The sequence below is a fragment of the Lynx rufus genome, unplaced genomic scaffold, assembly GCF_022079265.1.
Source record: "Lynx rufus isolate CCGP_SWC_20201006 ecotype Redwood Valley unplaced genomic scaffold, mLynRuf1.p SCAF_16, whole genome shotgun sequence".
Taxonomy (NCBI): domain Eukaryota; kingdom Metazoa; phylum Chordata; class Mammalia; order Carnivora; family Felidae; genus Lynx; species Lynx rufus.
Window position 1 is genome coordinate 47,405,333 of NW_025814830.1, and position 27,648 is coordinate 47,432,980.

Genomic DNA, 27,648 nt, shown 5'->3' on the forward strand with positions numbered 1-27,648 from the left:
AGAGAAAGGAAGTCGCAATTCAGGGAACCCCTGTCGGGAAGGCAGGGAAGAGTTTACTCTTCAATCTCCTGAAGACAAAGTGATCAGAGATCAAGTCTATTTCTCCTATGATTCCCCAGTGTAGATGGAGATCAGGAACTCACTCCGCGGTTCCTCAAGGGTTTTGCCCCACCGCTCCAGCCCAGGTTAAGAACAAATCCAGTCCAGGCAATCTTTCTAAACCAGGTGTACACCCTCTAGGGGGCGGGTCCCCAGAGGCGAAGGCGTTTCGCCTCCCCTAGCCCAGCCAATGGTGGCACGCAGAGGCCGGAGGGGCATTTTCCTCAACCAACCAGTGCTCCGCGGCCTTTCAAAGCCACGCCCCCATGTCCCTGCCTTAGGCGGATACTCCTAAACCTGCAGCTCAGCCCACCGTTGTTTCGGAAATGAGGTCTGCCTGACCTTTTGTGAGTCTGGGCAAGCTCTGGGCAGCATGTACGTGGCCTTCGTAAGCTCACTCCCCCCTCGTCATGAGCACGTCCACGGTTCGCGTTTCCCTATTTCCAGAGTCCGCCGAGCCCTTTGCCCGGCTGACTGCAGACGGACCCACGAATACTTCCTACTTCTGAGAAGCCCGCCTCTCGCCTTAGCAGCCAAGTCCCATAGGTTGGCCAGGCTGCGCACAGCGCTCCGATTGGAAGGGGGGGGGGGCTGTCCGTCAATCATTTCCTCAATGCACAGACTACTCCACTCCACCTTCATCCCCTCGCTTTCTCGGGTGGATAAGGGAGCGTGAAGTTGCCTCTGTTCTGGCGGAGCACCACTATTGGTCGGGCACCAGTATCCATCATGACTGAGGCTGCCAAAGTCCTCGAATGAAGAGGGACATCGGCTTGAGTCTACGATTGGGCCCGGGGATATGTCAGTCAAGATGGGCGGGTGCAATCTCAAGCCAGTGCACAGTACTGGTAGATGTAGGCGGCCAGAATACCGGCGGAAGCGCTGAAGGAGAGCCGGTTTCTCTTGATTGGGCCATGAGGGAGGCAGTGCCGCCCTCCGACTCCGGATTGGCTGGACGTGAGCCGCGCCCCCCTCACGCCGGCAGCCTTCTGTAGGAGAAGCGGGCCTGGCTCGCCTGTGTCAGCCGGGCCAGCCAGTGCGGTTATAGGCGGCTCACCGGGTCCCTAACCGGAGCGACGTAAATCTGGGAGGGGCGCGCGTCATCTCAACGGTGCGGGGACACCAGTAGGCGGCGGGAGAGAGGGCTGCGGCGCAGCGGAGAGCGAATAAGGCGCCTCAACCGGAATCGTCTTGGGAGCGACGTCGCACCCGGAAGTGTGGCAAGACGGACGCCGCACCCGGAAGTGTGATGCTACGGCGGCTTGAGAAGTGATGGTACCCGGCCAATTGAGATACGGGGTTAAAACAGGTGTGTATGTATCTTTATTTTCTAAGGCCCAGTGGGACCTCCCTTTTCGGAAAATGTTGGAGGGTGCGCGTATTTGGCATGTTTTTGACTGTTTCATCCTGTTGAAACCTGACGGGAAATGAGCACTAGGAATGTGCCCGAGGGGGCCAGGCTCAGTAGAGGCTTTTAAGAACTTTCTTTTGCCTCCTGTCACCTTCAATTCTTCTACCCCACAGGGATGTGCAGATGGAGGCTGGAGGTGACACTACTGCCCCACCCCCTGGGGACGTGGAGGACTTGGAGGACACTCGGTTTCCCAGTGAGGTGGCAGGAGACGGTGGAGGGCTTCGCGAAGACCCACCGGATCCTGGAGACGGGGACCAGGAGGAAACAGGTATGCCTTCCCCTCATTCGGGTCTTGGAAGGAATCCCTACGGAGTGTCTTTGTTGAGGGAGGTCAATGGAGGACCAGCGAAGAGTCTTTTGGGACTCAGGAAAGTAGCTTAAACCATAGCAGGATCAGTAGGAGGTCATTGTGGACACACGGTGTAATTTAAATCATGGAGGAATGACAAGGAAATCCGTGGGTATCAGGGGATGTTCCCTGGGGCCTTGGTGTGAGTTCAGGTCTTTGATGAATCAAGAAGAGATTGGGGTCACAGAGGAGCATGGGGATTTAGGATGTTTAGGTCAATGAATGACCAAAAGAAAGTTAATACAGTCGAAGAGGAACTATTTAGAAGTCAGTGTCTTTGGTGGCTAAGGTGTTATGTAAGTCCTTGCGGTGGGAAAGGGGATCAGTGGTGACAAGTGGGCACTCAGTGTTTTCATCATTGAGGAATCAATGGTGAGTTGTTGGGGGCAGTCTTTAAGGAACCAGAAATTAGTGGATGTTAATGGTGATCATCGGTAGGGAGGCCGTGGACATCAATGAGTTTATTTGGAGACTGAGATGACCTATAGGAGAGTCTTTGAAGACCCAGCTGGATGTGTAAAGGTATTTGGTGGAGACACAATGGGAGTCTTTGGGGAATCGATGTTCACTGACCACTTTGGAATGAGTGGATGTTAGTGGCATCATCAGGAAGGATGAGTGGACATCACTGAGAATAAATGGTGGTGGTAAGGGGTAGTGTCTTTGAGAACTTGGGAATTACTGTCAATTAATGGCAGGTACTGGGAGGAGGTAATTGGTAACTGGGTACATGGGGGATCAGTGAATGTCAACCAGAGAATGAGGGAATATGTTGTCACTGGGATTTTATGGGAAAATTGTTGAGACATACTTACCAATGGATAATAATGGTTGTCCTTGAGGGATGAATGGATATTGACTGGAATAAAAGAGAGGAGTGTCAAGGGAGTCAGTAGGGGGCAGTGAAGTCCTGGGTTTTATTGGTGACTATTAATGATGGTCATGAAGAAAGTCATTATTATTGTCCTGTGTGTTAGTGTATATTATAGTGGGTATTGTGAGGAAGGGAGTAGCTATCCGTGAAAATAAAGGGGGGTCAGGGAAATCAGAGGAGGTCACTGAAGTCCCGGCTGTTAGTGGAGATTAATAGTAGTCACTGGAGTGAAGGGAGAATAGAATAACAGGGTCAGAAGAGTCAGTGGAGGTCATATGAAGTCTCAGATGTTAGTAGAGGTCGATGCTGGTCATGGTGGGGATGAAGTGCCCATGGAGTAAAATATTTTAGATTGTGTGACAGGGCAGTCATTGGAGGAATTAGTGATATTGTGGGGTCACTGGGATGTTAGTGAACAGCAGTGGGAGTAAATAGTGGATTAAGGAAGGCTTAAAGATCTGGGTGTTAGTGGATATTCATGGCCATCATTGGGAGAGTTAGTGGTTATCATCAAAAATATACATGGGTGACCAGAAGAGTCAGTGAGGTCATAAGGGATCAGTGAACATTGATGAGAATAAATAAGAGGTTAGGGAGGAGTGGGGCAGGGGGAAGGATTTAAATGAGAGAATATAGAGATATTAGTAGATGTCCTGGTGGCCAATGAGGGGTGAGTAGGTACTAGGAGAATAAATGAGGGGTCAGAGGTTTTAGTGGGGAATCACTGAAGATGGAAATATTAATAATGGTCATTCAGAGGCACTGGGGTGCTTTGAAGACTTGGAAATGGCAGTTATTGAAAGAATAAACAGTCTCTAGGGAGATAGTTCAATAATGACAATGAGAGATTGGATTGTTGGGGTTTTAGAGGGATCTCTTGGGTGTCATTGAGAGGCAGAGGAGACACCTGGAGGTCTGTGTCAGCAGCAAGGGTCACTGGGGAGCCGGTGGAGATTTGGTAAATCCTTGGGTACCTGGAGTTAGTGGGAGTCCACAGCCAGATGACCCACCAGGAGTTCTCTTTCAGAATCCGAGACAAAGGACCAGCCACCCAGCCTGCTGTCACCACTGCCCCAGTCAGGGGCCCCATCATGCACCTGTGGGCTCTGGGATCCGGCAGTCTCTGAGAATAGTCCCACAGGTGGCCCTGAGAGTGGCTCTGGGGGCCAGGGCGGGGACCCCAGTGACGAGGACTGGCGCAGCAAGCGGAAGCACGTGTTTGTGCTGAGCGAGGCAGGCAAGCCCATCTACTCGAGGTACGGCAGTGTGGAGGCACTGTCCACGACCATGGGCGTGATGACAGCCCTCGTGTCCTTCGTGCAGAGTGCAGGAGATGCCATCCGTGCCATCTACGCCGGTGAGCAAAGGAGGAGGTAGACCGGGGGATGGTGACTGGGAATCTGGCTGGCTGGCCCACCGGCTGCCTGGGGGACTAGCCCACCAGCCAGGGGTGAGTCCGTGTGTGTGGATGGCTGGCCAGGCGTCTCTCTGTTTGGCCAATTGGGTTCTGAGTGATTAACTCGCCCGGGTCTAAGTCACTGGCTGGATAAACTTCCTTATTTATCTGAAAGCGTGACCTCGGGGGCTCTGTGGCTGAGATGGGTGTCTTGCTGGGCTCTGTGTCAGTCCTTGCTCTGTGTCATCCATGCTGTGTGTCTCACCTGATTCCTTGACCCATCGTGTCTCTGCGAATACCCACACTCCCCCCAGTTGTCCTTATCCCAGCCCAAGGGTACCATGGGGTGACCGCGTGAGCTTGGGCCAACAGTGTGTGTGTTCAGGCAAAGAGCAGAAGAGCCCCGCCCGATCCCCTCCGGTCGCCGCTGACCCATCTCTCCCCCCCCCCCCGCCCCCACCCTTCCCTCCCCTAGAGGACCACAAGCTGGTGTTCCTACAGCAGGGCCCACTGCTGCTGGTGGCCGTGTCAAGGACTCCGCAGTCGGCAGCCCAGCTGCGGGGGGAGCTGCTGGCTGTGCACGCACAGATAGTGAGCACGCTGACACGCGCAAGCGTCGCCCGCATCTTCGCGCGCAAGCAGAACTACGACCTCCGCCGCCTGCTGGCCGGTTCAGAGCGCACGCTGGACCGGCTTCTGGACAGTGTGGAACGCGACCCCGGTGCCCTGCTCCTGGGCGCCGTGCGCTGCGTGCCCCTGGCGCGCCCACTGCGGGAAGCACTGGGCGCGCTGCTGCGCCGCTGCACGGCACCCGGCCTGGCGCTGTCCGTGCTGGCGATCGGAGGGCGACTGGTGACGGCAGCTCAGGAGCGGACCGTGCTGGCCGAGTGCCGCCTGGACCCGGCCGACCTCCAGTTGCTGCTCGACTGGGTGGGGGCGCCGGCCTTTGCGGCAGGAGAGGCATGGGCGCCTGTGTGCCTGCCCCGCTTCAACCCCGATGGCTTCTTCTACGCCTACGTGGCTCGCCTGGATGCCATGCCTGTCTGCCTGCTGTTGCTGGGCACCGACCCTGAGGCCTTCCATGACATGGCCACCTGCCGGCGCCTGGTGGAAGAGGGCATGCACACCCTCGGGGCCACGCGTGCCCTCCGGGAGGCTGCCAGCTTCTCTAGTGCCCCAGCAAGCAGTGCCCCTGCCTACAGTGTGCAGGCTGTGGGGGCACCCGGCCTCCGCCACTTCCTCTATAAGCCGCTGGATATCCCCGACCATCACCGCCAGCTGCCTCAGTTTACCAGGTAGGCCCTGACCCTATGGGCGGTTGGCTGGGCAGGCAGGCTTATTTGACTAAAAGATTCTTCTGCTGGACGTGAGGCGGGAGAGAGCCGGGCATCCTCTGGAAAGGTGGGATCGAATGGGTGTCCGTGTAATGAGGGAGGCTCAAGGAATCCCTTACTCTAATCCAGTGCTCAAGGAATCAATCCCTCGTTTGCTGGGGAAGCTGGGTCTCCAGCCCCTGAGAAACCCCAAGTCCGATGGGGAAGGCTCGGCTGCCTCATTTCATTGAACCCCTAGACTGAGGGGAGACGGGCGAGCCAAGGAGGCCTCTGACTGACCTTGGCCTTACCTCCCGCGGTCCCCGCAGCCCTGAGCTGGAGGCCCCGTACGGCAGGGAAGAGGAACGGCAGCGCCTGTCGGACCTGTACCACCGCCTGCACGCGCGCCTTCACAGCTCCTCCAGACCCCTGCGCCTCATTTACCACGTGGCCGAGAGGGAGACGCTGCTGGCCTGGGTGAGTCGGCTAGGGGTCAGAAAGGGTTCGTTCCCGACCTCACGCCTCCTTTTTCCCCACCGGATCCCCTCCGACCGTAACAGCCTCCATCGAGCACACTGTGCCTTGGCCTGCATCACTGTTCCTGACGCTACATGTGTGTCTTTGAAACCCATGAGGATCGCGGGGTCTCCAGCCCTCCAGTAGCCCCATCTGTTCTCTGTTCCCCCGTAAACAACCTGTACAGTGTCTTCCACTCTGAAGAGGTCACATTAACAGCCATCAGTGTGCCTCCTGCTTCCCGGTTAGCCCTGCCTGTGTGTGCACAGTGCACCTGGCACTCTGAGTCCCCAGCGCTCTTGAACATGACAGAGTTGGTCCCAGGCTGTGCCTTCTGCCCGGGGTGTTCTCCCCTGGGGTCTCTGGGGCTCCTCGCCTCCCCTTCCGTGGGTTTATTAAGGGTCAGCTATTCAGGGAGTGTGGTCAAGGTGACCCCGTTGGAAATAGCACCTTCCCCCAGGCTCTGCCATTTAGTACACATATATTAAATAACTTCTTGTATGTCTGTTGTGTATCAGGCATTGTTCTCACCTGAGAATTTTATTTTACTTTTACATTTTTTTCACTTTGATTTTTAAGCAATTTCAGACTTACAAGATGCAAAACAGTACAAATAATTACCATAAATAGGTCTTTCACCTAGTTTCCCCAGATGTTAACCACAGGCGCTTATTAAAATCAGGAAATTAGCATTACTACAACATCATCTCATCCACAGACCTCATTTAGATGTCACCAGTTGTCCCACTAACGCCCTTTTACAGCTCCAGAATCCAGCGTAGGATCATAGGCTGGGTTTACTTTTTGTCTCGTTTAAACCCTCCGTAGTCTTTTTTGTTTTGCATGTCGTTGGCACGTCTCAAGGGTACCAGCTAGTTAGTTTGTAGAGTGTCCCTCGACGTGGGTTTTTCTGATATTTTATCCTGCGTTTTGGGCAAAAATATCCCCCGAGTGATGTGTCCTCCTCTGCATCCTGTCAGGAGGTCCACAATATCAGTTTGTCCCACTGTTGATGCTAACTTAGATCACTTGGTTAAGGTGACATCTCCCAGATTTCTCCACTATAGTGTTTTGCCTCCTTCATAACCGGCAAATATCTTGTGGTGATTATGTCAGACTTGTTTTTTTATCATACTTTCGTCCACCAATTTTAATACCCATTAATCATTCTTGCCTGCAAGAGTTACTACTTTGGTGTTTACCAGGTGGTGAGTTTTGAACTCCATCATCCCTTCTACATTTATTGGTTGAGATTCTACTACTATATGGAAGAACTTTTCCTCCCCCTGTTTATTTGTTGAATTTTTAATTTTCTATCATTACGGTCTCAGGGATTTTTCTTTTCTTTTTTTTTTTTTTTTAAATTTTTTTTTTCAATGTTTATTTATTTTTGACAGAGAGAGACAGAGCATGAACGGGGGAGGGGCAGAGAGAGAGGGAGACACAGAATCGGAAACAGGCTCCAGGCTCTGAGCCATCAGCCCAGAGCCTGACGCGGGGCTCGAACTCACGGACCGCGAGATCGTGACCTGGCTGAAGTCGGACGCTTAACCGACTGCGCCACCCAGGCGCCCCGTGGGATTTTTCTTTAATTCATTGTGGGCTCAAAGACTTTTCTGTCACTTATTTTGGTGCCCAAACGGTCTCTGATTTAGCCAGGCTGGCCCCTGTGTCTGATACGTCTCCATCACTGTTGAAGCATTCTCATTTTCTGGCACAAGATGTTCCAGGCTCATCATGTACTTTCTCTGTGCCCGTCCTGGAATGAGCCATTTGTCTAACGAGCCCTTGTGCCTTTTCGTAGAGAATGGCATTTCAAAACCAAGATACGGTAGGCCCAGGATTTTAAATTTGCTTGTCAGGAGATGACTCACTTAAGAAACGGCATCTAAGGGGGAGGTGGCAGGCCATGTGGGTTTCTAGAGGGAGAATGTGGGGCTTGTCTACAACAGCTGCTCTGTAAGTGTTAAGCTTGTTAAGTTGTTAAGTGTTAAGCATTGTTGTTGTTATACTCGGTGCACAGATAAGCAAACTGATATCCAGGAAGTACACACACACACACACACACACACACACACACACACACACAGCCATCATTACCCAATTGAAGCCACTAGATCCAGCTGATTCCTTGGCCCAACTGAAAACCCCTGGCCCGCCGTGATATTAGCTTACCTGTTTTAGCCCAGTGACCAGGTAGCACCAGGTGGGAGCCCTCGCCAAGTGTGTTTTCCAAACAGGAGACAGGCATGGGGTTAGGGTGGGGCAGACGGGACAGGGCATGACCAGCTCTGGCTCAACTGACTCTTGTCCCCTCTCAAACCTGCAGGTGACTTCCAAATTTGAACTCTATACCTGCCTCAGCCCCCTGGTGACAAAGGCTGGTGCCATCTTGGTAGTGACCAAACTCCTGCGCTGGGTGAAGAAAGAGGAGGACCGGCTCTTCATTCGTTACCCACCCAAGTACTCCACACCCCCAGCAGCCCCAGCTGCCTCTACAGACCAACCTTCCCATAATGGCTTGTTCACTGGACCTTGAGAGGCTGCTAGATTGAGCAGCGCTGGGAACCACCACCTTTAGCTTTTACCTTCTGTCTCCACCCTGGAAATGGGGCGCAGGAGGGGCAGGGGAGAGGCTGCTTCCCCCTGCACCTCCACCTCTGGGGCAAATCCTTAGGCCTCCCTCTGCCTCCCTCTCCCTCTGCCTCACCTCCTCCACCTGGATGATGTGCCAGCCTCTGTTAGGGGCTGTCTCCTCCCCCACACCCCCCGTCCTGCATCAAGAGTCGGCCTCCTTGATGGGCTCTCAGCCCTGAGTGTCCAGGGCTGGCCAGGGTCCCCATGGGGGGCCCGCAGGGGCTCTGGAATTGGGAATGCGGTGCCGGCCTATGGCAGGAACCAGCCTGGGGATATTTTAAAGAAAAAAACCCTGTACATAAAAGGCCTAAAACCGGTTCCCACGAGGACATTCCTTTGCCCTTCACCTACTTCGTCTTTACCCTGTCAAAAGTGGCCCCCATCAATGTAGCTGCTGCTGCTGCTAGTAGTGAGAAGGTGGCCTCCAGGGCCTACCTGTCTCTGTAACCCAGGCAGAGCACCTGACTTCGCACATGGCTGAGATCCAGACTTTTTACGCAGGAGGTGCCCTCGGCTTCCAAGGCTCGTTGTACTCCTCTATGAAAAGGAGGAAACGTCGCGTAGGCTGTCACGTGAGGATTTGTAAACGAAAGGGGACTCGACCTCTTGTGTACCACCGCACAGCACACGTGTATGTGTCCCAGACCTTCACAACCTGCACAGCAACCTAGAGAGGGAAAGCCCTCCCTAGAGTTTGTATGTGTGTGCACAGCACTCATTCCTCAACCGAACCAAGACCCAGTTGTGCTCCTGTTTTGCCTCCCCCGGAGTTGGCGGGCCTCAGGGTAGACGCATGCGCGCTGTCAATCAGGGGCACCGGTCCGCGCTTGGCTACAGCTGAAGCCTCGTTGCTCCTCCGCCCGGGTCAACTGGCGAGCGGACACGCACTACACGCATGCGCGCCGCAGAGCCCTGTAGCCCTCGCATAGGTGGGTTTTTTTTGTTTTTGTGTTTTAACCAATCGTCATCCGAGGCGCACGCAAGCGCAACCTCCCGCGCGTAGGAAAATGGCGGGGAAGTTAGAGCCTTTGGCAATGGAGCCGCCGGAAGTTGTGGAGGAGGCCGAGGAGGCTGAAGGTAGGGAGGGCGAGCAGGCGTCTCCGCAGTCGGGTCAGAAGGGAGGGAGGCTCTGTCCCGTAACAATAACGAAATATTAGTAGCGGTACTAAAAACGTGAAAATTTAAGCTTTTTATAAAAAACCCTTCATCAAAGGGAAGACAACTATTCTCAATCTAGATTAACTCCTGTCAACTTCGTTGGGTATGTTGACTTAAATGTTTGGAAGAAACAACAGCCTGTATGTATATTTCGGTATGCATCCCTTCGTACAAAACACGGAAGTGGATGTTGTCACAAAAATCACCCTGCTGCCGCCACACCGAAGAAAATCCCCAGTAATTCCCCAGTGTCCTTTCACACCCAGCCCACGTCACATTTCGCGTGGACTCTTGGGTCTTAATGGAGAATGGCCTCTCCCATGGACAGCTTTTCTCCACAGCATTTTGTCAGTTAGGACACCCCACACCCTAGTGAGAGGGGAAAAATTGCCCTAGAGATCATTAGAAATCACAGTGTAGCCAGAAGAAGAAAATCTCCCAAGACGGTGAGCTGCCGCTCTCCCCCTAACATTTTTTCGTTACAGACATTTTCGGAATGTACACAACTACAGCAAATAACATGGTGAAGGCCCATGTACCCATCACTCTGGTTTCACATGTCGACTCTCTGCCCTCCTCTGATCTATCCCTGTCCCCCTTCCTGCACAGTCTTTAAACCGTTATATTAATAACATGTTGGATTGCATCTTTCCAGATCTATCAATGCAAGCATCGTCAATAGTTACGATTGTTATTTCTCCAGCACCTAAAACAAGGCCTGCTTGGTATATAGTAGGTACTCAGTAATTTTCTTTTTTGTATTGTATGGATAACTAATAACTTTACCAGGAAGAGCTCTCTTAAATAAGGGCTACATGTGGAGGGCCAGCTTTAAGCAAAAAACAGACAGAAATGAGAAAGCTGCAAATAGATCTCATGTATTGAGCAGTTACTATAGCACTTATGATAGTAACAACTGTGCTGAAAACTATTTTAGTTTCAAGCTTTCAAATTAGTCACAATTGAAGTTATGATTAACTTCACCAGCAGCAGAGAAAATTGAAAAGCATATCAAGTTATCATTTTCTAGCCCATTGAAAATGGCTTTAAAAAGAGAGGCTTTAAATCTAGTATTGATTACTCTGTGGGGAAACAGCCTGTCTCTTGCCTCACTCAGAGAACTGACCACTAAAGACTTTGCTAGAAGCAGTTTGGAAGAATATGTTTAGCATCTAAAATGCTATTCCGTATCTTTAGTCACCGTGCTCAGTAATCAGAGAGTATGCAGATGTGTGGACCACAAAGGATCACTGGAGTGTTGCGGATGGAAGTAAAACACAAGGAGCAATCAGGGAAATGGCTGGATTTAGATCTGTCCATGCATATCGTGGAATGCTTGTGTGGCGGACATTATTTTAAGCAGTAGGGGGAAAAATCCAATCTCATTTAAGATACTTAACAATGGGTTTTAAAAGCGTAAGATCATGGTTTGTTGACACAGAAGGAGCGCCAAAGGTGATCATAGTTTTATGAGAGGAAAGCAAATTGGGATTTAAAAAAAAACAGAGGGCCTTGTCAACTAGAGCCCTATGTATGTCGCACAGAACAGCGTCTGAAGCTAAAGGCCTAACGACCCTCAACAAGGGACGTAGGTTTTTAGGAGTGCACAAAGGTGGAGGTATTTTGTGATGTTTTTTTTTTTCTCTTTTATTTTGCTTTCAGGAAAATGTATTCTATAATTTTAAAATATAAGAGAAATAGGGGAATTTTTGAATGGCATCGGAGGATCATATACTGACCTTGAGCACTGTTAACATCCCAGTTTTGATGGTTATACTGTGGTTACCTGGTAGAGTCCCCTTGGGTATAGGAAATATACACTGGAATAGTAAGGAATAATGGGCCATGGTGCCTGCAATTTGTGTTACAGAAATGCTCACAACTGGGAAATCTGATACCAAGGCAGATAAGAGCATTGGGGCCTTTTTCTACCACTTTTATGTACATCTGAAATTATTTCAAAATAAAATGTTAAAAGGGACTCCTGCTGTACAGGCTGTTTTATAATATACACTCCTAAAAATGTTTATCAGGACGTTAGTCTGATTATTTAAAAGATTTGCTGATAACTCACGATGACCAGGACTAGAAATAAGGTGGGGAGGAAAAATACAGACAGAGCTTTGGCAGAAATGGTTACAAAAGCCGGCTGTAAAAGGCACGGAGACAATCAAGAAATCACGTTATCTGGGCACTGGATGGTATTACGTGATGACTGTTACTCTTGTTGGTGTGGTTAAAGGTTTGGAGTCATCTAGTGAAAATCCCTTAAGTAGCTGAGACTCTTCATGAAATATCCAGGGATGAAATGTCAGGAAGCATAGGGCCTTCTTGAAAATACCTCAGCACAGGAAAAACGTAGCTGAAGCAAATATGGATATATATTAATAGCTGTCAAAAAGTTCATCATGGTGTCCTCTCTACTTTTGTGTGTGTTTGGAAATCTTCATGTGGAACACTAAAAAGAAAGCAAATAATTAGAAGTACTTCCCCCTTGTTAATAAAGTAGCTTTAATTTTTGTTTCACTTCCAAATATTGAAAATTATAAAAATTTAAGAATCTCAAGCAGAGACATACCAACCTAGTATTACTGATTATATCAGAGAAAGGCAGTAAGATTTAGGGCTAAGGTGAGAAGGAAAAGTGTCTTTTTAACTTCACTAATTTCTGTAGTGTCTGAATGTTTTGGGGGGTAAGAAAGTAAAAATTAAAGCAATACATGAAATACATTTTACTAAAAGGTCTGAGTGTGTTCAAAGGCAGTAGTTACCTCTGGGAAGGGGAGTAACTTGATGAAGGGGCTGTTCATGAGAGGAAGCTTTTACTTTTGGTCCAGGTTTTTCTACATTAGCTTATTAAGTGCTGAAAACTTCAAAAGCAAAATTAAATTAATGCATGCTAATTTGTAAAGGATTTCAGACAAGACAGAAAGATGTACAGAAGGTGAACATATCACCCCAAACATTTTTTAAATTTTTATTTACTTTTTTTCAATGTTTGTTTATTTTTGGCGGAGAGAGACAGAGCATGAGCAGGGGAGGGGCAGAGAGAGAGGGAGACACAGAATGCCAGGCAGGCTCCAGGCTCTGAGCTGCAGCACAGAGCCCGACGCGGGGCTCAAACTCACAGACCGCAAGATCATGTCCTGAGCTGAAGTCGGATGCTCAACCGACTGAGTCACCCAGGTACCCCAACCACCAAATATTTTAACAAAATTTAATAAGCCTAGATTAAGAAAGAAGCCCTGATTTAAAACATGATTTCTAATGGCTACAAAAGATTTCATCCTACGAATATGCTGTAGTTAACTAAAATATCTTTAGGTTGCTTCAGTTTTTTAAGATTAGAAACAATGAACAATTTGCCCACCATCGTTTATTTTCTTAAGATAGATTCCTAGATAATGGAATTTCTGATCTGGAGGATTTGACTAATTTTTTAATATTTACTACTAAAAAGCTTGAAATGCAAGACGGGTTTTGCCTATCATTTTGGCAAAAATTAAAAAGCTTGAAAACGTATTTGGCTGCTAAGATTACGGGGAAGGAGTCTTTTGTGGACCTGCTTGAAACAAGTGGAGAGCAATTTCATAATACACATCAAATTTAGTAACACACATGCCCTTTAATCCAGCAGGTAGCCTAGTAGGAATTTATCCAGTAAATATATTCCCATACCTGCACAAAAAAGAATGTATGGGGATGGTTTTCGGGTTGAATTGTGCCCCTCCCCCAAATTTATGTCTACCAGAACCTAAAAATGTGACCTTATTTGGAAATAGGGTCTTTGTAGATATAACTAGTTAAGATAAAGTCATACTAGATAGAAGAGGGAAATTTGCACATACAGAAATACAAGAATGCCGGGTGAAGACAGACACACACAAAGAAGGAAGACTCCAAGGAAAGACCCATTTTGTGGTGCTTCGTTATGGCAGCCCAAGAAAACCAATACAGAGGGTCACTGTGGAATTGTTTATAACAACAAAAAGGGAAACATCCTGAATACCCATCAGTAAGGGGGCTTCTCTTAAATCATGGTATATCCATTCAGTGAATCACTATGAAGCCACTAAAAAGAATAAAAAAGATCACCAGTATACCTTGTCAAATGAAAAATACAAGACGTGGACCATTCATGAGGCAACACTACTTGTATAGAAAGAGTGGGCTTGTGCTCATATATGAATTGAATTATCTCCACCTACACAACAAAGAGCTTGTAACACTAGTGGTCTCTCTGAAGGGGAAGTGAGAAGCTTAGGGTCTTAGGAGGAGGGACTTTTCCCTGTATGTTACTGTGAGTAAGTATCTCTTCCTTTATCGTGTGGCTATCTTACGTGTTTTGTGAGCGGCCTTTCATTTTCTCTGCCCAATGTTCCTCAGAGAGGAGTGGGTCACTGGGATTTGACCTTTTATCATTGATTTCAAGAGTTGAAGATGTTGAAATTTTTCCTGTGGCTTTTTTGTTGTTGTTGTTGTTATAACTTTATTTTATTTTTTTTAAGTTTACTTATTTATTTTGAAAGAAAGAGAGCACGAACAGGGAACGAGCAGAGAGAGAGAAGGAGAGAGAGACTCTTTATCAGGCACCACGCTGTCAGCGCACAGCCAATGCAGGGCTCAGTCTCACAAACCGTGAGGTCGTGACCTGAGCCGAAATCCAGAGTTGGACGCTTAATTGACTAAGCCACCCAGGTGCCCCTGTTATAATTTTAAAAGTGACACAGGCTGGTGTTAAATACATATAGAAGTATAAATGGTGAAAATTGTTTTTGAGTCAAGATCCAAATACATTGGATACAATTGGATACAATTAAAATTCCAATGAATGATACTTGTATCAAGTCTCTTAAGATCAATAGAGTTTCCCCTCTCCCTCTTTTTTTTTTTTTTTTTCTTCTTTGCTGTGTATTTGTTGAAGAAACCAAATTGTCCTCTGGAGTTTTCCAGCATCTGGATGACACTGATTGCATCCCCATGGTATCATTTAACATGTTTCCCTGCCCCTTTTATTTCTTCCGAATTAGTATTTAGGTATAGAAACCTGGTAAGATTCCGGTTGTGTTGTTTTGTTTTGTTTTGTTTTGGCAAGTTTCCTTCATAAGTGGTGTTTTGATCTTCCATGAGGAGGCTCATAATACCTGGTTGTCTTCTTTTGATGCTAGTCATTGATGACCATATCCTGGACCTACTGATTCTTTAAAAATTTTTTTCCTTACTTTAAAATTTTTTCATATTATAATACAGGTAGTCAGATGTTAGAGGAGTATATTTATTTATTGTTGAGAGAGAGAGAGATCAGGGGTGGTGCAGAGAAAGAGAGAGAGAGAGACAGAGGATCTGAAGCAGGCTCTGAGCTGTCAGTACAGAGCCCGACTCAGGGCTTGAACTCATGAACCATGAGATCATGACCTGAGCTGAAGTCGGGCACTTAACTGACTGAGGCATCCCAGACCCATTGATTCTTTAAGAATTTGCAGCTTGTGGCCTATAATGATTTTTTTAAAAAAAAAGTTATCTGAAATCTTTCTGTCCTACTGCATCACTTTGAACTTCATACTGATTCTAAACAGCAGCAGCAACAAAAATGCATCCCCTCCTTCTCTCACCCCCACGTTTCATTTCATTAAGGAGATGCCTGTGGTGTCCTTTGACCTCTTGGGAGTAGCTGAACATGAGGAGTCCTGATTCATCCAGCACACATCGTAAACCTCAGGGACAAGGGACGGGCTCTTGCAGGAGCCTGCTCTGTCTGGAAGCCCCTCAGCCTGTCCTCGGTTCCAGGTCAAGGGTGTCTACGCCTTCCTTCATCCCTTCCCAGAAGGCCTGGACCTTCCCTCCCTCCTGAAATTGTGGTTTTCATCTCCACAGGGCAGACCAAGCCTTTGAAGGTGCCTGAAGACTTGCTGGCAATGGTGAAAAAGCTGCACAAAGGTCATGCATGTCTTTGTGTCTGAGGCTCAGCCTGGGGTTTTGAGGCAGGCAGATGCGGTTCAAACCCAGACCCCTCAACTCACAACCCTGGGAAATTATCCCACTGCACATTCTCCCTCTTGCACAACTTAATTCTTTGAACTAAAAATATGGCTTCAAAATTCAAGAAGTATAAGAGGATGGAAAAGCCTCCTCTCTTACACACATGAACACACACACAAACACCAGCCACCCGTGTCCCTGACCCAAGGGCTCGCAGCAACTATTTTTAAATTCTTAGGTATCTTTCCAGAGCTTAAACAAAATACATTCATGGGTGTGTATTCTTTGTCCTCCCTTTTAATACACGATGGCAAATGGCAATGCAAATGACTGTACCTTGCTTCCGTTGTTGAGGGGGGCCCAGGAGCCAGCCTACATCTGGGCTGGGGCAGGGTACTGGCCACGTTTGAGGTTTGACCCCCACCCCAGCCCATCTGCAACTTAAATACTGTGATCCGTTGGTCTGTTTGGTCTGTTTCAAATAAAAGAGAATCACTTCTTCCTCCTGCCCTCACACTGTCCCCCCAACCCCCATGGCCACCTGCAGAAGTGCATAGGGGCTGCTGCCTAGGCTAAAATTAGGTAGAGAACTTACGGGACTGGAAATGCAGGGTGTTGGTGACCCTCTCCAGTAAAGTGAAGACCCTCAGGAATTTGTTATTGTAATCAGCACCTTGGAGAGCATCCAGGCTCCTGGAAGTCTCAGGGGATGGGGTTGGTGGCCTGGGAAAATCAAGGGCTTGAGTTTATTAACTCCAGAACTCCAGATTCTCAGGGGTTGGTAGTGAGACCCAGCAAGGGGTGGGAAGATTTTGCCCCAGTTCTGTGCAGCTGACTGAAGTCAGAGAGGGCTGAGGAGGAAGTCTTTTCCATACAGAGCCCTGAAATTGGGACTGAGAAGTTAGAGATGGTTCCCTAAAGAGAGAATGATCTCCCTGTCACGGGAGAACCTTAAAGTTGCTATCCACAGAGGAAAGCATTTTTCTCATTTCTCAAATGTGGCCAAGACCACAGTCAGATGGACAGAAGTGACTGCCAGGCTTTCAACAGGGTGGAGCAGGTGGGAGATGTCCACACTCCCACCACACTCAAAATTACATCCAGAAGCCCCCAGCATGCCCCAGGAGGCCCTGAGTGATCTGCCATCCCACTTGCCCCACCTTGCCTCCTGGTGCTTTTGACTTGCTCGCTAGACTCACACCAGCCACACCAGGCCCTCAGCCATTACTTGGGCATCTGCCTCACTCGCTCCCACCGCTGGGGCTTTACCCTTGTCCCTCCGCCTGGCATGGTTCCCTCTTCCATGCTCCCCACGCCGTGGAGTGGGCAGGGCTCCCTTCCCTCACCTCTATATCAAGAAGCACCCTCTACCCTTTCCCTCTTCAACCCCTTGCTTCGCTTTGTTCCATCCACCACAGTTACTGTCGCCCACATTGATAGCCTGTATCTCCGTTCAGTGTCCGTTTTTCCCATGCAGGATGCACACCCTGCAAGGGCCTCTCACAGAACCCAACGTGTAGCAGGCGCTCAATAAATGCGTTTTGATTGTTAGTAGCAGAGACACTGTGCCAACAACCCACCCACCTCCATCTGCCTTAGACAGCCAGGCGTCTGTCTTCTCTGGCTCAGTCTTCGTTTCGTTCTGCAGAGGGAAGTCTGGAGCCACAGATTGAAGACCTGATTAACCGGATTAATGAGCTTCAGCAAGGTAAACGCCAGGACCTAGGCTTCCTAGCTGGCCAGGAAGAACCTCGACTTGGAGTGCCTCCACTTCCTCAGCTCTAAAATCCAGGCACCTCTGGCTTCCTTAAAGATGAGTGTGCAGAGTCTCAGTGTGCGAGAGAATAGCAGAGGTAGAGGCTGCACTCGCACAGTGTCTTCTCTTTTTTGGCCTAGCAAAGAAGAAATCCAGTGAGGAAATGGTAGAGGCCCAAGCTCTCTGGGAGAGCCTGCACAGGGAACTGGACTCCTGTAAGTGGCACTAAGAGAGGGACCCAGAGATCTTAGGAGCACGGCTGATGTTCTCTGCCTGCCTCAAGGTCTTTGCATGGATGTTCCCTCCACCTACATTGCTCTTACCCCTATAATCCAGATTGCCTTTTGTTGTCTCCTCGCCTTTCTGCTGTCAGTGCAAACTTCATTCTAACAGGTCGACCTCAGTGCCCCATCGGAATATGGAATGGCACCTTCTGCCTGTCACCATCACTTTCCTGCTTGACTTGTTTCTTCACAGCCTTTATTTCCACTTGACATAACAGATTTATTTCTAGTCATCTATCCCATTGGCCTAAACCCTGTGCATTCTGCAGTCTTCGCTCCTTTGGCATTTGCAGAGAATGTGGACACTGAGGGGGAGAAACTGGATCAGGATGCCCCCCCCAGTAGGAGATGGGTGCGGGTGGCAAGAAGATACCGCCCCCCCCCCGCCCTGGCACTGTACCTTACCTTCGGTAACCTGGTATGCCTTGTGCGCGAAGTGGCAGTGGGGGCACGGGGTGTGGCCCCTGGAGGCTCAAAGTGTCACTGTGTTTTCCAGTGAATGGAGAGAAAGTTCACCTAGAGGAGGTCTTGAGCAAAAAGCAAGGTATTTATCAGCTCTCTGTCTTCATTGTTCTACCCCATTCTACCCACAAAAGCCCACCGTTCCCAGAATAGCTAGAGGAATCCCACTGACACCGAGTCAGGGTGCTTCCCTCTCTGCTCACATCTGTCCCTTGGCGGCCACCTGACCCGAAGTAAACACTAAGGGCCTCTGAGTGCCCTCCGATGTGTGATATGATGTGGGGCCCATGACGTCCTCCCATCCCTGATTCCCCGGGAGCTCACACAGGGCTCCCTTGGTTCCTCTCCCCACAGAGGCACTGGGGATCCTCCAGCTGCACTGCCAGAGGAAGGAAGGTGGAGCTCAGAGGTAAGAGGTCCTGCCCAACTCTTCCCTACTTTGTTCCCAACCTGAAGGAGGATGGGGCAAGGGCTACGGAATATATACCTTGGACACACACTTCTCATTTTTCCTTTCTGCAGAGTAGCTAGACTTGAGACTCTCTCTCATCTTTGATATCAGATAATAGTGTTGAGATTAACTCACTCATTTAAACGTTCATTGCTAGTTTCTTTATTAAATAAATTTCACCCACTGGTGTTATTCTGGATCTTCTCTTGGTTACCAGCTCTCCCACCATCCATTCAATTGTTTATCTATCTGCCCATTTAGGCCCCCCAGTCATCCATTCACCCACCCACCCATCCATTCATCTACACGTCTATGCAATCCTTTTCAAGCCAGCCAGCCAGCCAGCCAACCGTTATGTCTTCCATCCAATCACCCATTCACCCTCACTCCATCTTTCCAATCACCCATTCATCTAGCTGTTTATTTCTTCGCCCAACCATCCGTCCAGACATCTATCCATCCTTCTAGCAATTCTTCCTTTATTTCTCTGTCCAGCCACCATCCCTCCACACTTCATTTGTCCAGCCAGCTATCCTCTCTTCCGCCAGTCACCCGTCTATCCAGTTATTGTCCATCCGACCATCTCTCTATCCACCTCCATCCTTTGAACCTTTCCTTTCTTGTGACCAGATGCCTCACACCCTGGCGGACCATGATTTTAACAGTGTAGGAAAACCCGGTGATAAAGTGGATGTATGCTTAACCACACCACACGTATCAGTTTATGTTCGTTTTTCTACCTAATCCCCACAATGACAAGGACAGGATTTAAGGGCTACTGTCACCTTCCCACCACTACCACCATTTTACATATGAGGAAACTGAGACCCAGACTGGTCGAGTAGCTTGTCCAGGGTCCCAGTAGAATAGCAGATCCAGAATTCAGGTCAGGACTTTACAATCTATTAAGCCAAACTACTGTACCCCTCACGGAAGTTTCTTGGGAAGGCATGGTTTGATGAGGGACAGGATGAACAGGGTGATCATCTCAGAGGCCCATAATGCTGCCCACTGTGTCACAGAAGAAAGGAGAATGATGAAGGTTATGAACAGACCACCCCACCCCCCAACCTTGCTGAAGGAAATGGAGGCTTATTTAGAGACTATGACTAAGAGCTGTCTTTCTCCTTCCAGGAAGAACATGTTTCAGGAGTGCACAGAGCAAATTTCTGTCCATAGCTGTCAGGTTACAGAGAGTTGCAGGCAGAGGAAGCTGGGGTAACCCCACATCTACAGCCTGATGTGGCAATGGCTGGGCATGGGAGTGGAGCTTGCATCAGGGAGAGTTTGTTGGAAGAGGAGCTGTTGGAAACAAGGCTTGGAGAAGAAAGCCCATAAAGGGGCTCCTAGTAGAGGGAGCACCAGGCAGAGATCCAAGGGTCCCCCAGAGGAATCCCCAGACTGGGCCAAGCTGGATGTCAGTCTCAGTGTCAGTCTAGCATGTGCTCTCTCATTCCTGGGTCTTGGCCCCTAGGGTTCAGGTTGAAGAACAGCTGGAGAATTTGATGAGCCAGCACAAGGACCTCTGGGAATTGCACGTGAGCTATCCTCATTGCCTCCAACCAAAGCCCTTCCTCTCCTGGCTTCTGTGTCCCCACAGACTTGCTCGGTGCCCACCCACTGCTCAGCCCCAACTCCATGGAACAGTCCTTGTCTCCTTTCTTCCTCTTACCCACCTAGTCAGCCCTTCAGCTTTTACCTTAAATCTAGTCACCTCTTACCATCCCCCATTGCCACGTCTAGCATCTATGGCCCGGCCTGTTGCAGTAGCCTTTGCTGAGCATTCTGCTTACTTCCTGCTCACCTAGAGTTTGGTCCCCTTGCAGTGGCAAATGGGAACCCTGAAAAGGCCATGGTTTGATCATCCCTTCATTCAATTAATGTTGCTGGATGCATCCAGCAACATTCCAAGCAGGAGGAGACAGTGAGGAGCCAAAGGGGTCAAGGATTTGTTGTCCCCAGGATGGTTGGGGGGGGGGCATACTCAGACTCCGAACAAAAAAATAAGTAGATAGATCATGTAATGTCAGTGGGGAAGGCGTCTCTAAGCAGGTGACATCTGAATGCAGACATAAAGGAGGAAAACATTCAGGTGTCGTGATGCAAATGCTCCTGGAAGAAGGAAAGGCAATGCAAAGGCCCTGAGGCTGACGCGCGTCTTGGGTATTTGAAGAAGAGCAAAGGGTGGGGTGGGGGGGGGGTGGGGAGAGTGAGAAGAGATTTGAGAGGTGCACGGGGATATAGGGAGCTTTTGGAGAAGAAATGTGTCTCACCACCACCAACCACGGCAGGAACTGCACATGGAGTTAAATCGAATGAATGAATGAATGAATGACCTAATTCCGGTAAGGACTTGCTGAGAGGACAGACAGACGGACAGGTCCCCTCTCTCGCAGATGTTGAAGCAGCGATTGACCTGGGAGATACGTGCCCTGCAGAGCAGCCAGGAGCAGCTGCTCACTGAAGGTTGTACTCCGAGCAGGGGGAGGGGCGAGGGGCGGGGCCGAGTCCGCCGGAGCTCCCGGCCCCGCCCGTGACCCCCCGCCCACCCACAGAGAAACTGGCCCGGGACAAGCTGCGGGAGGTGGAGCGGAGGCTGCGCTCGCCACCCGAGGTCGGGGGCGCCCGGATGGTGAACGACGGGTGAGAGGGCAGGGGCCCTGGGTTGAAGGGGAAGGAACCAGGAGGAGGGGAATGGGCTAACTTTCCCCCATCGCTCCGGCACAGCCTCCAGCCGACCCCGGGGCGGGCTGGCGGGACTTCTGGGGCGCCGCGCTCCTTGCACCCCCGCCGCTCGCGCCTCGGCTGCTCTGCGTCTGCGGTCTCTGTCGGGATCTCGGTGGCTTCCTCCCCTTGCCGCCCCACTCTCGTTCTCTTCTTCCTCTCTCCGCCCCCCCTGCTCTCCAGGCTGCCGGCGGAGGTGGAGATATTCGAGGGGCAGGAGACTGCCCCAAACCGTTGCCCCCCAAAGGACGCGGACTGCAAAGGAGAGGTAGGGAGCCCGGCGATGGCGGCGAGGGGGCAGAGACGGCGGGGCTGCCCTCGGAGTCCCTGGGAGTCAGCGTCCGTGGGGAGCAGGGCGTCCCGGCGGAGGACGTGAGGGACAGGGTGAAGGCAGCCGCCCGCCCGCGTGCCCGGAGGCCAGCGCCCTCGGGAGCCGGGGCCCGCAGCCTGACTCGTGGCTCCCGCAGGCCGGCCCCGAGCGCCCCAGAGCCGGCAGCGAGGACTTGGAGCCGCCCCCAGACCCGTAGGACCCGCCCCGCCCCCTCCCCCCACGCCCCTCCTTCGAAGGCGACCGGAAATAAAGGCGCGGATTTCGGACCGTCCTCCACCTCCAGCTTCGGTCTGTTCTCCAATTCCTAACTGTTTTACCACCAGGGGCTAAAGGGAACGTGTTAAACACCCATATAAGGTCCTGTATGTCTCCTAGGAAATCCCAGCCTCCCAACAGCCCCTGCGTCCCCCACAGACGCCGCTGACCTTGGGCCCCTTCCCTGCCCCCCTCACCCGGGCAATTCCAGCCCGCTGCTGCTGCACCGTCTCCAAGTACTTTTTCATCTCAGGACCTTTGCCCTGCTGTGTCCTCACGTGGTGGGGGGGGGGGGGGGCTTTCCCCAGATCTCTACAACAGCAAGTCGGTTAAGTATGTCAGCTCCCTTGGAGGCTGACGTGGGGGACCCTGTTCCAAAAGGTGTCTTGTTGGGGCGCCTGGGTGGCTCAGTGGGTTGGGCATCTGACTCTTGGATTTTGGTTGGGTCATGATCCCAGGATGGTGGGATCGAGGCCCTGGTGCGACTCTGTTCTGAGTGTGGATCCTGCTTAAGATTCTCTCTCTTCCTCTGCCCTCAGCCCCTTCCCCCTTTCAAAAAAAATAAAATGAATTAAAAAAAAATTAAAATTCAAAAGGTGTCTTGCGCCAGGGTCCTGTCATTTACCAAACATGTATTCATAAAATGCACGTGCTGGTTGCTGTGTGCCAGGCACTATTGGAGGCCCTGGTTTTAAATCAGAACAGGGGTTTGTAATCTATTAAGTGCTTACTAAACGGTTCACATCAACTTACTGTTATTCCCAGGCTACAGATGAGGAACACCAAGGTGTGTATATCTCTTAGAACAGGGATTTTTATGCAATAAATACTCAATAAATTGTACGTACTGTTTATTATTCTCGTTACTATTCTTATCATTCCCAATCTAGAGATGAAGAAAATTGAGTCAGTGAATGTAAACAGTAAGCCCATAATAAATATTCAGTCTCGCCATTGTTATTATAGCATAGATGAGGCCACGGAAAGCTTTAATCCCTGTTCCATGGCTTCTACCAGGCCCAGCTGACGACTGGCCTGCCCCTGATCACCTGCCCCACTGCCCACCGTGTGGATTACAAAATGCCCAGGCTTCAGGAACGCACTTTACGCAATTGTCAGGCCATCAGAACTGTTGAATGGCTGTTGAGGAGCAGGACAATCACATGTTCTTAGGCTTTTACCCTACGCCTTATTTATTAACTCTGAAGGGGGGGGGTGTACCTTTACAGTGGGGAGATCAGAGGGCGAGACCACCTGAACCAGGGGCTGAGTGTCGCGTGACCAGCTGGGGGGCCACTTGACCATATCTTCCTGGTGCGACGTGTGGCATGTACCCGTCAGCACGCATGTGAGGATCTTGATGAAAATGCTTAACTTAAATTGAATCAGTTGGAAACTACGGTGAGGGTTCTGTAGCACAGCTCCCGTGCACATCAGGAACAGGTCCGTGTCGTGAAGAATTGGAGAAGCTCTTAAGTACCAGTTTCCTGTCACTGCGGTAATAAGTTGCCACAAACCTGGTGGCTAAACCAAGTGTATTACAAATGTGTTACCTCAGAGTTCTGGAGGCCAGAAGTCCCAGCTCTGGAGGAACTGGGTGTCGTCAGCGTTCTGCTCCTTCTGGATGCCCTTAGAATCTATTCCTTACCTTTTCCAGCTTCTCCAGCTGCCTTAAATATTTGCCTCCTTCCTTCCGATCCCTGCTTCAATCTGCACATCTCCTTCTCTGACTTTGACCCTCCTGCCTCCCTCTCAAGGACCCCTTCTGATGACATTAGGTAATCGGGGAAAATCCCCCAACCCGAGGCGCCTAACTAAACCACACCTGCAAAGTCCCTCCAGCCACATTAGGTCACATACTCCCAGGTTGTGTGGATTAGGATATGGACATCTTTGGGGGCCATTATTCTGTGCTACCACCCTGGAGGACTGTTCTCGAGTGGGAGAGACCAAAGAGACCAAAGGCAATTCATGAAACTTGACTGGGCCCTGCATCAAGGCCGGGAGAAAACAGCTGCAAAAGACACGGTGGGGTCCTTGGGGGGAATTTAAGAACAGAGTGAAATTTGGATGGCAGGGCGGAATTAGTGTGGATTTCTAGCAGAGGCACTGGCAGGGGGTTGGTTGGAGAGTGTCCTTATCTTGGCGGGAGGCGGTTGGAAGTAGGTTTTAAGTTTCCTAATGTCTGCCACCAGTGCTCCAATGGTTTGGCAGAGCGGAAGTGGGTCCGTGTGTGGATTCAGAGACGGGGAGGATAGAGTGGGTGCAGAAAGAGACTAGTAATCGGTCTGCGGGGGGGGGGGGAGGGGTTGTATGATTCTTTTTCAAGACTTGAAACCCCTTATCATAAACCTAATAATAAGCGGAAACTTGGGGTTCCGTTTCCATAGCCCCTTCCTGTCTCCTAAATGTCCCAGTGGGAAGCCCCTGAGATGGCGGACTTTACATTTGGGATGAGCACGGGTAACACCAGACTCGAGAACCTGTCCTCGACCCACAAACCTCTTCATTCAAACTCTTGACTTTCTCCAGAGGTGACCGTGCTGGTTCGTGATGTTCTCGTTAGGTCCCAGCTCGACTCTGCCTTCTTAATGAAATTTCTTTATTGGTATTCAGTTCCTCAGAAATGAGAAGTGCACCTCAGGCTCTCAGGCTCTCCCAATTGCCATTGCTCGTCGGGAGATGTTCTGACTCTCTCCTCGGCCAGGGATTTCTGGAATTGCAAGGGAGAATGAAGCCTGGCCCGGCCTACAGCAGCCTCCAGAAGGAAATGAGGCTCTACCCTGGTGGCCTTTCCTGGTCTACAACAAGTCTGTGTCCTTTGGCTTTTGATCTGCTAGTTGTTCTCCAGGCTAAACTGACCTCCCTCTCCCCGCCCAGCTCCTCTGTCCGCAGGGCTGGTATTCAGTTCCCTGAATTTATTCCCAGAACTTTGCTTCTTGGTCTTTCAGGTTCACATGTGAACGGATCCCAGGGTGGGGGAGCTCAGCTTTGCCAAAGGCTGAAGAACAAGCCCCCAGGGAACCGAGCTAGAAAGGAGCCAACCTTGAAAAGCAGGGGGAGGAGCCAGAGGGACTTGAGGTGTTCACACACTGGGAAAGGGAGGGGCGGGCAAGCTCAGTAGCATCTTGGGGGGACATCCAACCATCTGTCCAGGTGACAGACCAGCTCCGGGGACCCTTAGCAACCCAGCCCCGCCTCACTCTTGCTGTGTGACTTCACCAAGTCAGTTAGCTTCACTTCACCTCAGTGTCCTCATCTGGAAAGCACAGGCTTGTGAGGGTTAAAGAAATATCTAGAACGCCCCCAAGACAAGACCTGGCCCAGGACAGCACTGGGTTGGACATAGATAGCTGCCATCATTACCACAAAGAATTTTTGTATTCACGTTTGGTCACCACGTCAGCGATCACAGCGGATCCCCATCAACACCACTGGTTGGTCGCTTAACTACAACCAGGATAGAGCTGGGATTGAAGCCCAGGTCTTCCTACCTCGAGTCGAGAATTCCCCCTGTTCCACATGCCACACAGCACACTCCATTCTTCCCCCTTCCATCCGGATTTGTCTGTCTTTCTTTCTTTCTTTCTTTCTTTCTTTCTTTCTTTCTTTCTTTCTTCATCTTTAAAAAAAAAAATTCAACTGAATAAAATTTGAAGATCTTATTGGCTTTATTCAATGATTCCTGAATGGGGCGGCATCCAATCTAGCAGATAGCAAGTTGCCCTGAGATGCTGTACAAAGTCAAAGGCTTCTAGGCAGAAGGGAGCAGGAACGAGGAAGTTCTAGGGCAAAAATGCTGGTGGGTTATTGCAGACGCACCTTCCTTCAGGAGATGGCAGGGGTCTATCCAGAGGATGATCTCATTAGTGCTGACTTGTGGCTGTCTTTCTGGTGAGTGCACAATAAGCTTGTACTGATTACTACGTCAGAGATTTCTTTTTTCTTTATTAAAAAAAAATGTTTTTAAATATTTATTTATTTTTGAGAGAGACAGCAACAGAATGTGACTGGGTTGGGGCAGAGAGAGAGGGAGAAACAGAATCCGAAGCAGGCTCCAGGCCCTGAGCTGTCGGCACAGAGCCCGAAGCGGGGCTTAAACCCACGAGCTGTGAGATCATGACCTGAGCTGAACTCTGATGCTGAACCCACTAAGCCACCCAGGCACCCCTCGATTTCTTGATTTTACTTCTGTCTCTCTTTTTAATGGACTTTTGACACCAGCTTCTGCCAGTTTTCCCAGGATCCCATCTGCAGGCGCTGGAATGAGTGGGGGTGTCCCCGGGACTCTCATCCTTGTTATCAAAAACTGTAAAGGAGGAAAAATAATTCTCCCTCTTCCCTTTTGGTGAGTGGCCGAGACCCTTCTTTTTCTACAGTGCCTCGTAAATGGATACGCTCATCTAGGCTAAAAGTTCTCCACTATGGCCACTCTAGCCCAGGGTGATCTCTGATACATTTAACCTGCTTGTTTTCAGCCTTAAAACAAAATTATATTCACCTGCAGACTCACACTGGCTCAGAGTCGGAAGCTGTTAGCTTTTTAAGTCGGACCTGGCTCAATCCCTGGCCCGTTCCGGTTCCGGCCGCGATCTGGAAAAAGAGGTGCTCCCATTGTCCGAACACGAAGTCCGTGGAGACAGGACCCGGGATGTGAGAGGGACGAGCCCCCCACCTCCAGACGCCCCGGAGCAGGCAGCTCCAGGGAGCCCGCAGGTAGGACCTCGCCTGGTCGCTCTGGCCCCTGGGGGATGGCAGGGTCTCCTTTGGCTCCTTTTCTGACACCAGAACGGCTGAAAGGTAAACTGAGGCCCATTAAAGAGTTTAAGAGTTTATCTGCACAAAAATGGATTCGAATCCGGCAGCATTCAGTTCAGTGGATAGAAAGGTGCTCCGAGCAGCGGGAACAGTGAAGGAGCAGGAACAGTGAAGGAGCCTACAGGCAGCCTGGAGCGCGAGCAAGGAAGTTTTCTAGGCAGAAAAGCGGGCTGGTTATTGCAGAGTTCTTTTCCTTTAGGGAATGGCGGGTGGGCGGGGCGTCCAGCAGGTAGGTCACGTGTGGAGGGCTGATCCGGTGATTAGGTCACGTGTGGAGGGCTGATCCGGTGATTGATGGACCGGTTTAAGTCTACTTCTGAGAGATCCCAAAGTGTAACTAAGTGAAGTGTCAGTTTTGTGACCCGGGGCTTGGCACAGTGATTCCATTTGGGGCCTATTGTCTCGTTTGTAACAAAGGGTGGGGGCATTATCCTTGTTAAAAAGACGGGGTGCAGGCGAAATCCTGGCATTTGAAGCACCAGATGCAGTTTTCTTTATAAATTGTCACACGCGTGTGGGTTCCAAGTGCTTCTGCGGACCTTGTGAGAAATCCCACTTGCTGGTTACTGCTTTCCTTCTGCACCAGAAATAAGTTCTTGTTAACCATCAGTGCTTAAAATACTGCTTTCATTGAGGAAGGAGCTCACATCAAATGGAGCTCTTCCCTCTTGAAAGAAGCCTCAGAAACTGGAGCGTCCCTGGGCGCATAAACCCGCTTGGGTCCGCTAGGAGCTCGTGTTCCTTCTCTTTGCCTCATTTCCTTAGGAAATCTGAGTACCTTTTGAGTGGATACTGTGGGCACCGGACGCACGTGGTAAAGACATGACAAACT

At 50.1% G+C, this 27,648-nt stretch overlaps 2 protein-coding genes across 2 annotated transcripts; both read left to right on the forward strand.

Annotated features, from left to right (window-relative positions):
* The first annotated feature begins 1,065 nt into the window (after positions 1 to 1,065).
* Positions 1,066 to 11,783, forward strand: MON1B (MON1 homolog B, secretory trafficking associated). Its single transcript, XM_047078799.1, has 6 exons — positions 1,066 to 1,408; positions 1,624 to 1,781; positions 3,764 to 4,093; positions 4,608 to 5,427; positions 5,775 to 5,922; positions 8,291 to 11,783. Exons 2-6 carry the CDS (start codon positions 1,634 to 1,636, stop codon positions 8,498 to 8,500), a joined length of 1,656 nt encoding a protein of 551 aa, XP_046934755.1. The 5' UTR covers positions 1,066 to 1,408; positions 1,624 to 1,633; the 3' UTR covers positions 8,501 to 11,783.
* SYCE1L (synaptonemal complex central element protein 1 like) lies at positions 9,606 to 22,161 on the forward strand. Its single transcript, XM_047078800.1, has 11 exons — positions 9,606 to 9,675; positions 15,631 to 15,693; positions 17,384 to 17,443; positions 17,632 to 17,706; positions 18,272 to 18,319; positions 18,592 to 18,646; positions 20,163 to 20,226; positions 21,085 to 21,154; positions 21,244 to 21,331; positions 21,596 to 21,680; positions 21,880 to 22,161. Exons 1-11 carry the CDS (start codon positions 9,606 to 9,608, stop codon positions 21,937 to 21,939), a joined length of 738 nt encoding a protein of 245 aa, XP_046934756.1. The 3' UTR covers positions 21,940 to 22,161.
* The last annotated feature ends 5,487 nt before the right edge of the window (positions 22,162 to 27,648 follow it).